This window comes from Pongo abelii, chromosome 8 (genome assembly GCF_028885655.2).
Source record: "Pongo abelii isolate AG06213 chromosome 8, NHGRI_mPonAbe1-v2.0_pri, whole genome shotgun sequence".
Lineage (NCBI taxonomy): Eukaryota > Metazoa > Chordata > Mammalia > Primates > Hominidae > Pongo > Pongo abelii.
Window position 1 is genome coordinate 108,165,960 of NC_071993.2, and position 9,637 is coordinate 108,175,596.

Below are 9,637 nucleotides of genomic sequence, written 5' to 3' on the forward strand. Positions count from 1 at the left end.
ACCTGTCAGTGTCTGCCAGGGACCTCCACTCCGCACATGTACAGTACAGGGATGCAGCCATTTCCCACACACCCCTTCACCCACCTACAGCCTAACCACCACTACCCAGCACAACCAGTTCTACTCCCCTCCATTCCCACCCACTTCAAAGCCACATGTACTTCATTTTACAACAGCAGCCTCCTACTCGCTGACCCTTGTGACTCCAGCCCTTTCAGGTTTTCTGTTCCTTCTTCCACATGCTCTGTAGCCCCTGACCTTACCTACCCTGCCCCTTTATCTGGCTGCCCTCTCTATATCCCCGGGCTTTCTGTGGTGCCCTCTCAGATGCATGTGTTTGGGGAGCATATGTATTGTCCCCACAGATCACTTTCTGGGCTCCAAGAGGGGCTAGTGGTTGCGGGTGGGAAGCCAAGCACAGGTGCCTCCGAGTTCAGGTGACTGGAAAAGCCAGGCCAGGGTGAGTGGACTTCCCCAGACCTGACGGCTCAGAGGGATGGAAAGGTGGGGGGGGGGGTCCCCGCGGCGACGGGAAGGGGCGGAGGGTAGGCGCGCGGCCCCAGCCCGTCACTTTCAGGGGGGACTCATGCATCAAACTTCAATTTTCCGGACGATTGAATTAGTGATTTTTTTTCTCCTGAACTAAAATACACTTAAGTCTTTGGGATTAATTACCACGTTCTGGTCCCTCAGACTGGAGTATTACTTATCGGAGCTGCGTCTGACACCGGCCCGACACCTCGTAAAATAAGGAACTGCGCCTCCCGGCCTCACCCCGCGCCGCTCGCCAGGCCATCAAGCCGGGAAAGGCGGAGCGAGTGGAAGCCGAACACGCGGGATCGGCCGTCCGCGCGCCGAGGGGTTCCCAGACTGGAGAGCAGAAACTACCCGCGTCCCGGGACTTGGCAAGCCCGGCCGAGCCCCGGGACACAACGGGGAAGGGAGAGACAAAGCCGAGCCGCCTCTCCTGGCCAGCTGGGAACCGAAAGTGGGTCCGTAGAGAGCCCAGAGTCCTGGGGGAACAGATGGGCAAAGGGCTCTAGGAGGTGATAGAACTCAGGCCCGAAGGGCAGGCAGCCCAGAGGATACCAAGCCTTAACGAACTACGCCAGAAGAATGGGCGTAGGGCCCACAGCCCCTCACACAACCCAGGCCAAGCTCACTTGTACACTCAGACCAGGAGAAGAAATAGACACGCAATACACAAGCCCCGCTCCCTTGGAGCCTACACATGGGCGAACACACCACTGCTGTTTGCAGTATTCCTAGACAGGCCCGGCAGGCGTGGGCTAAGAGGCCCCGGGCCCGCACTTAGGATTTGAGGCCCTCTCACATCGCCGGCCCCAGCGGCAGTGCCCGAGGCACAGCCAAGACCATCCGAGGTCCCCGGGCCGCGCGCAGGTAGCAGACTTCTTCAGAACTGGGTAGCTAAGGAGAGAGTGGGTGTAGAGCCCAGGCCTGCCTGGATCCCAGATCCTCGCCTCCACCTACAGCCAAGCCCTGCAGCTTTTGCCTAGGGCTGCTGACTTCCTCGCCGCCTCCCTGCGCAATGGGACCTAGAGATAAGCCCCAAGCCCGGGTGCTAGTCCAGGCAGTCCAGTGCTAGTCTGCGGCCTCAACAGAGCTGTCGGCTGGGCTCCGGAAGCCCACCCGGGACCTGATGGAGGCAGCGAATTCCTCAGAGCAGAGGACACTGCGGAGTGGCTCGAATCCACTTCCCACATTGTGCGGGACCGAGCGCGCAGGGCGCTCTCGCGTGGCCTCCTTAGCTCGGGTTCAGCCGAGGCTACCACGTACACCTCGTTCCCCCTTCCCCCCGCCGCAGCTCTAGTCCTTCCTTCAGCTGGCTCTCTTCTCTGGCCTATGGAACCAACGAATTACTTTTCGCCTTTCAAGGCCCGGGTCTCAAGCCACCTCCTCTGTGAAGCCCCCAACACCCTGGTAGCTGCCTCTCAGTGTTTTGCAACTGGCACGGCCCTGTCCCTCGGTCCGCTTCTACTAGCCCTGGGGGTGCTGCGAGTCTTGCCCACTAGACTAGGAGCTCCTTGAGGGCAGGAACCGAATCTGATTCGTTTCAATTTTCCCAGCCCCCTGCGCGGCGTGGCGTAGAAAAGACGCGCAACAAACATTTGCTGAATTGAATTGCGTTTTCTCCTTATTTTATTAATCCTTCCCCTTCCTTCTTTCATTCTTTCTTTTCCTCCTTCCTTCCTCCCTCGTTATTTTTTATTTCTTGGTTATATTCAATTGTCATGTTTTTCAGGCTCATTAAATCCATTTAGAGACAAAAGAATAAAAGGCAGAAGGGGAAGGGCGGGGGAGGAGAGAGGGGGAAGGGAGGGGAGGGGGGAGGCCGGAGAAGCAAACAAATAACCCGCTTTAACTAGACGGGCGGATAAATGGCCCCGTTTCTTCTCAGCCCCGACGCGCCTGCTTAGCTGCGCGCCCCGCAGGCGCCGCAGCTCGGGTGGGCTCAGCCCTGGGGCCACCGCCCCCAGCCCGAAGGGACCCAGCGGGGCCAGGCCCAGGGCGGCGAAGCAGAGAGCGGCCGGAGGTGCCAGGGCCGCTTCATTGGGATTCATGAGCGTGTTGGGCGGGCGGCCTGGGGCTTCGGGCGCGGGGCGGGGGCCGAGTGGGGGGGTGCGCACGGCGGGCGCAGATGCCCGGGTGACCGCCCCGCCGCGGTCCCTGCGCCGCCTTTGTGCCGAGGAGGCGCGCGCGGGGACCTAATCCATCAAATTGTCTACAAATTGTGAAGAAAATTCAAAAACCATATGGTCGCCAGCGCCGGCGCGCTCTGGGCTGCGGAGGGCCGCGGCCGTGCCCGCACCGGGAGCCGCGGGGGGCTGGGCCCGGCTATTGTCGCCTGTCAGCGGCCGCCCGGGCCCATTCGTCCCGGCCTTCATGGTCCGCGCTCCGAATTACAGACTCATCCATCCTAAGAGAGGGCAATTTTTGTCGCCCGGGAGGAACCGGCCGCACGCCTGCCCCGCTGCCCTGCCGTCTCTTTCCTTCTCTGCTCCTTCTCTCTCTTCTCCTCTCTTCCCATTCTTTTTTTCTCCCTCTGTCTCTGTCTCCCTTTCTCCGTTTCTCTGTTTCTCTGTCTTTTCCTCTTTTTCTCCGTCCTGTCTCTGTGCCTCTCCGCTTTCTCTCTCTGCTTTTGGAGTGTCTTTCTGTGTTCCTATTTTTTTTCCTCTTTCTCTCTGTCTCTTCGTTTCCTCCTGGACATGCACGTTCCTGGCTCGGGCCCGGGGGCCCCATCGCCGCCCGAGACCAGATGCGCATTTCTCACATCAATTTTGCGGAGAAAGGGAGCCCAGCGGCCCGGAGGCGGGACCCCACTCCGGTGACAGCGGCTACTCGCCAGCCCAGCGACAACAAAAGCCCGGAGAGAAACCCACTCTGTCCGGGAAAGTGAAAGCGGCCTCAGCCCCCGCCCCAGCCGGCCTTGGGGCGCCGCAGACCCGAGAGAGTCCTTGCAAGATCCATACCGCTGCCCGCAGCGAAGTGACGGGGTGTGGGGGCAGAATTGGTTAATGTTGCCAGAAATTCACACCAGCTTCCAGACGCTTGGGCTTACATTTCCAGGTGCCCACATTGAAATTCAGCCTGGCCTTGATGCCTTTAGCCTCTGGCCCCCTACTCCCCAAGGATGAGGCCATCGGGGCTAGAATCGAAACTTGGGAACCCAAGGCTCCACCCCGCGTCTGACTGAGTGATACCTGCAGCGCTCCCGGGGCTCAGCCCAGTTTTCAGGGAGTGCAGGGAGAATGCCCTTTGGTCTGGGGTGGGATGCAGGAAATGCAGGGCAAGACCCCCTCCCACCCTTTGTTCAACACAAATTAATGTTGTACTGTGGTGTGCCCCCACATACACAGGCGTTTTCTCCCAGCATTTCCCGGCTCGTTTTTTACCCCGACCTGGCGAAGCCCGCCTCTCTCCCTATTTAGCAGCTGCCTCAGGTTTATAGGCAAGAAGCGCCTCCTCCTGCTGCTTCCCCCTCGCCCTTCACTCTTAAGCCTGTCCTGAAAATCCCCCCCAAATCTCCAAGGCTGGGGCGACCGGCAAGAAGCAGCGGCAAGAAGCCCAGCCTGCCGCTGCTTCTCGGAAACGGGCCCACCACTCAGACACGGTCGCCGCCGGTTCTAGTAAAATGGCAAAGACTTTATTTATTGGAGAAAGAGGCCTTGGGTACAGTCTGGGGAGGAGAAGGGAAGGGAGGAGCAGGGAAGGGGCACTCGCAGCCCACTCACATCCAGCCACCCTCCTCTGGCCAAGTCGGGTAGGAGTGGGGTGTTCAAGGTGGCAAGAGAGACCCAGAGCTGTGGAGGAGGTGAGGTGAGGGCTTGGGTCGGCCTCCTCTCTGTCTCTGTCACATGCAAAAAAATTCTAAAAAGAGTACAAAATAATTATAGGGCTTTGGGTTCTGTTTTCGATGGTTGGTTGGTTGGATTTCCCCCTACATTGTCCCTAAGAGCCGGACTCCAACAGTCAGTCCGAGGAAATGCGGGACGGAGGGAGGAATCTTAAAAACAGCATTCGTGGGCATTAGGAGGCAGAAATGGCATCGAAAACAGACTTTTCTCTCAGAGGGTGGGGAGGAAAGATCGATTTTGAAACTTGCAAGTCAGGACCCGGCTGCCCACCTCTTCCCTTCCCACATGAGGAAAAAAGGCAGGAGGAAATAGAAGTCAACTGCAATAAGGCCGAGGGAGGCGAGGAAGGAGCGGGCCGGTGCATTCGCCACATGCAGAGAAAAATCAAAACAGCCGGAGCTGCCCCTCCTCTAGACCGCAGGGTTAGTGTTCCCCGCCCTGGTTTCTGCCTCGCCCTCAGCAAACCCGGCAGCCCGAGAGCTTTGAAAACATCGAAATCTCCGAGATTTAAAAAAACAATAATAAAAGAAAGGAAAAATCAGGCTGCGGTGGGAAGAACCCGCTATATAGGTTTAAATATTTATATAGAAGCCATACAGAATTGCCCCGCGAGGGCTTCCGGGGCGGTGGAGGCCGCTGGCGGCGGTCGGCCCGGCCGGCCAGCCTGGGTTTATTGCTTCGAGAGGGAAGAGGCGGCTGCCAGGAGCCGAGTCCGGAGCCGGGGACAGGGGAGGAGGCGGGAGTTGGCAGAGGAGGTCCCAGCTCCCCTTGGCGGTCCGGTCCGGGAGGTGTTGGGCTTTCGAGGGCTAGAAGCCCAGGGCGGCGGAAGACCCGGGGCGCCGCTCAATCGTCCACGTCGATCTCTTCGTCTTCCTCGTCCTCCGAGCAGTCCTGGCTGCTGGCCGGCTGGTCCGTGAGCGGAGAGGCAGGCGAGAGCTGCAGGGGGCCAGCGCCCGGGGCCTGCGGGGCGCTTGGGGGGAGGACCGGAGAGCCGGGCCTCGACTTGGCCCTGCCGCAGCCGCCGCCACCACCGGCTGTGGCCTCCGAGTTCTGCTCGAGTTCAGCCAGCGCCACGATGTCCATCTGCCCGCTGGGGCCCAGTTTCTTGGCGGACTCTACGTCGGCCTTCATCTCCTCCAGGTCCCGCTTGAGCTTAGCGCGCCGATTCTGGAACCAGGTGATGACTTGCGCGTTGGTGAGGCCCAGCTGCTGAGCGATTTGGTCGCGATCGGCGGGGGACAAGTACTTCTGGTATAGAAAGCGCTTTTCCAATTCATAGATCTGGTGGTTGGTGAAGGCCGTGCGCGACTTTCGCCGCTTCTTAGGGGTCTGCCGCTGCCCAAAGATGGTCATCCCGTCGCGGCCTGGGAGGAAAGGACAGTGTAGGCTCGCGTTGGGAGACAGGAAGCCCACCCTGGCTCTCGCCCCCATAACTCAGTAACCCACCCAGGCCTGTCCGGCCTGCAGTCTACCAATATTCCCTTCTCAGATTTAATTCAGCCTCCAGGACCAGGGCAAGTCTTGGCTATGGCAAACCATCTCCTGTCTTTGGTCTCCCAGAAGTCCCTAGGAAAAATTGTTTTGGTCTCTGCCCCCTACCTAAGAGTTGGTTTGAAAGACCCAAAGTCTCTAAGGGTATGAGAAAGCCAGACAGGGACACCCTAACTGCGGTGTGAATGTTGGTTCTCCATCCCTTCCCAATCACTTCAACTCTACCCTACCCATAAGGTCCCAGCAAAAGACTCTCGATTCCCCACGCCGAGTAGCCAGGCTAAGAGCGCCCAGGGCACTGGGAACGCAAGGGAGCCCGGCAAAGCAAGCAGACTGCGGAAAGAGCTTGGGTTCTCGCCACACTTCTCCGGCCACCCCCCAGCTCTGGCCTACCCAGAGGTCCCTAGGAAATAAGGATTGGGTCCCGTCCCACATATCTTCACTCCCATAAGCAGCTGCTCAGGCTGGAAGGCCCTGGCGGCCGGAGTGAGCAGGGGCGAGCAGAGGCATAGGGGACGAAGCGCGCAGGGCACAGGGCGCGAGGCGCTGGGTGCAGAGGAACCCAGCAGCTGCGCCTACCTTCGGCTGCCTGCAGAACGCTGACCTCCAGCCCCTTAAACGTCTTGCTGGCGAGCTCCTCCAGCGCACACAGCGGCGAGGTCTGCGAGAGCAGCGCGCGGCCCGCCAGGGGCAAGCCGCCCGGCGCGTGCTTGTCCGCGGCGGCCAGCAGGTGCGCCGCCCCGCACAGCGAGTAACTTCTCCGCACAGACGGCTTGTTGAGGATGTCCTCGATGCTGAACGGCGTCAGTGGCTTGTTGGAGTTGGCAGGCGGAGGCAGGTGGTCCAGCGGACTGCGCCGCCGCTCCTCCCCCGGCGCCGCCTTGCCGTCCTCCTTGGAAGTCATCTCGGCCTCGTTCGGGGGCCCGGCCGGGTCGGCTCGGGCCGCGGGGACCCAGCCCGCGGGCAGCTCGGGCGCCGGACGGCGCGGGCAGGCAGCGGCGGGTGGAAAGGAGGCCGCACTGTGCAGGGCGCGGGCCGGGCGCGGGGCCGATTAGCGCAGCGGCTGAGGAGGGCAGAACAGCGCGGGGCCCGGGGAGGAGGGCGCTGACGCGGGCGCCGCTGCTGCTGGGACTTCCAGCAATCCGGGGCCGGAGCCGGGGCGCGCTGCGCGGGGCTCCAGTTTCGCCAACCCCGGTGCTATTTAAAGGTGTCAGGTGGCTCGGCAGTGGCTCCTGGCCCCGGGTCCTGGCGGCCGCAGTTGGAAGAGCAGAGGCGAGGGCGCCGATCCCGGACTGCGAGGGAGGCGGAGAGACGGGGCAATTGACTATTGCTAACAAGTTAGCCTTGATCGGGGTGTAATCAATTATCTGCAGCGGCACTTCTCTCTCTTTCTCTCTCCTTTCTCCCTTTCTCCTCTCTTCTTTCTCTCTGTTCTCTCCTCCTGTTCTCGCTCTTCCTCCCTCCCTCTCTCTTCTCTCTTCTCTGCTCCCCCCGTCTCTCTCCTTCTCTCCCTCTCCCTCGCCCTCTCTTTCACTCTCTGTCTGTCCAATGCAGGCGGCTCTAAGTTGGGAAGCTCATTAATTAGCGGGCCGAGGGTAGGAGGAGCCGGCTGGAATTAGCCTGCCTAATGCGCCTGTCAGTCCGGGCGCTGCGCGGCACTCGGCCCGAGCTGTTTGTAAATTACATTAGCGGCTCCTTTATTGCACCCGAACCTCGGGCGACTGAAAAGCCACCGCCCCCACCCCAAACTGCGAGCCGCGCTCCTGGCGCACCCGCCTCCCGCCGGCCTAGCTGCAATGACAGCACAGGCCCGAAGGTCTCGGTCTCTCCGACCCGGGATGTGGAGCCCGAAAGGGTGGTGGGAACCCCAGCCCGGGAGGGACGCGGCCGCCGCGCGGGCCAGGTAAGACCAGGAGCCCGGGTGGGCCCCGCTGCCACCCAGCGTGGACTTTGCGGAGCTGAGATCAAGAGCCCAGCGCCTCTACCCCGACCCTCTTGCCCCTCACCCCACTGCCTGAGCAAGGCGCCTGGGGAGAGGGAATCTGAAGCCCTCCTGCGCTGGCCCGCAGGAGGTCAGAGTCGGCTGCGCAGCCTTGGGTGGGCGACGCGGGAAGGGGGTGGAGGACCCCAGGGGTTGGGGGAGGGGGCTAGTGGGGGCGCTTAGCCTTCTCCACACGGAGAGGCGGAGGAGGGAATTGTTGGCGGCTCTGGACGCCTCTCCCCGGCCTGATCCCGAAGCGGCCGCCCTACCTCCTCCGGCAATCTTGCTCACTTTCCTCCGGCAGCCGCTCCCCAGGCTGGCTAGGGCCACCGTCGGCCTGATGATGGGCGTCTGAAGAGTAGCCAGGCCAGGTGCCGGGGCTAACGGGGCCGGCTCCGTGCCTCCCTGCCGCGCTCCGCCAGGGCCCCGGCCGGGGCACCGTTGCCGGCCCCGCCTAGCCCAGCGCCCGGCTTGAGTGCACGGCCAGGCCGACTCCAGCTGTTCCGGATGCGGGGCGGGGGCCAGGCGGGAGCCAGGCCGCGGCTGGGGCTTTGCTCTCAGGAACTCGCAGGGAGGCCAGGCTTCCAGTTAGGCCGGGGCTAAAGACCTTAGGGCCCGGGATCTGTGAATATCGGGAGAACGTGTTGTGTGCATTGTTACTTGAAGGTGTTTGTGTTTTTGAATGTGTGTTTGTGTGTGGTTCTCCATGTGTATATTTGTGTAAATGTTTGTGAACCTGTGGGCATATAGGTGTGTTTGAACTCAGCTATTTCTTTCATTTCCCTGAGGCATTCCAGCAGGGCTGTGCCCTCAGGCCTTCCTGTCTTGCTACCCCATTCTGTTTATGTGGGGCCACTGGCATCCTTACTAATTTTCCATTTCTGCCCTTGGAGAAAGGAGGGGAGGAACTAGCGGGGGTTGGAGTCCAGGGAGGAAGAGCTGTTCCCTTCCACACACACACAGCCCCGGCCCTGGCTTTGTTTGTAAACTCCTGGGTGGGCGGTGAGGTTGGGCATTAGGCAGCACCACTTGGACCAGAAAAGGGCCCAGAGAGGCCAAAGTGAGGATTTGTGGCCTAGGCCAAGGGTTGGGATGGGAAGACTAGGATTTCTTGCCACCTCTCCCCTCATATCTAACCCCAGAGAGGGAGTGAGCTAAGCTGGGCTCCGGGGCGGGAAACAAGTTCTTTCTCTGGATGCCTCAGCATAGGGGGCCTCTGCACAGCAGAGATAGGATTCATGATCTTGCCTTCAGTTGTTTGTTTGGAATTGTGGCTGGCAGCTCTCTGGAGTAAAAAGGACAGATAAGGGAGAAAGAGTTCTTGTTTGGTGCCCCAGTGCTGTGAGTGTTGGGAAGAACCCCTACCCTCTAACTCATCTTTGTCCTGCATTTTCGGGGTGGGAGTAAGCGAGTGGGGGGAAGACAAGAGCTCAGAGGCAGGATTGGTGAGAATGGGAATCACAGTTCCCTCAGAGCTGCAGACCCACTCCAGGGCAGACCTGTCTCTACTCTTCTGCGCTGCCCTGGGATCCACCAGGCGATGCTGGGCCTAGCAACAGAGGAGTCAGAGCCTAGAGACCGGCAGAGAGGGACCAGTGGGAGAGGGCATCAGGGAGCTGAACCTGGGTGGCTTGGAAGCTCTGGGGCCAAGAGGGGTCTGTCCTCTCACTTCCTGCCTCAGCCTTTTCCTGCCATAACCCCAACCCCCTGACCCAGAGCCTCAGGCAAGAGAGGCTAGCAGGGAGGCAGGGAGGCAGGTAGGCCCCTCTAGATCCAGGAACCAGGACCC

At 60.8% G+C, this 9,637-nt stretch overlaps 1 protein-coding gene across 1 annotated transcript; it reads right to left on the reverse strand.

Moving 5' to 3' along the window:
* Positions 1-4,161: 4,161 nt before the first annotated feature.
* Positions 4,162-7,442, reverse strand: LBX1 (ladybird homeobox 1). The gene is made up of 2 exons (XM_002821079.4): positions 6,447-7,442; positions 4,162-5,740 (listed from the first exon to the last, which is right to left on the reverse strand). Exons 1-2 carry the CDS (start codon positions 6,769-6,771, stop codon positions 5,220-5,222), a joined length of 846 nt encoding a protein of 281 aa, XP_002821125.1. The 5' UTR covers positions 6,772-7,442; the 3' UTR covers positions 4,162-5,219.
* Positions 7,443-9,637: the final 2,195 nt, after the last annotated feature.

Bases quoted from the DNA above. Each gene is read 5' to 3' on its own strand.
- LBX1 (XM_002821079.4), bottom strand. From the start codon at position 6,771: ATGACTTCCAAGGAGGACGGCAAGGCGGCGCCGGGGGAGGAGCGGCGG. The intron at 5,741-6,446 runs GTAGGCGCAGCT...CTTTCCTCCCAG, and splicing joins CGTTCTGCAGGCAGCCGAAG to GCCGCGACGGGATGACCATC.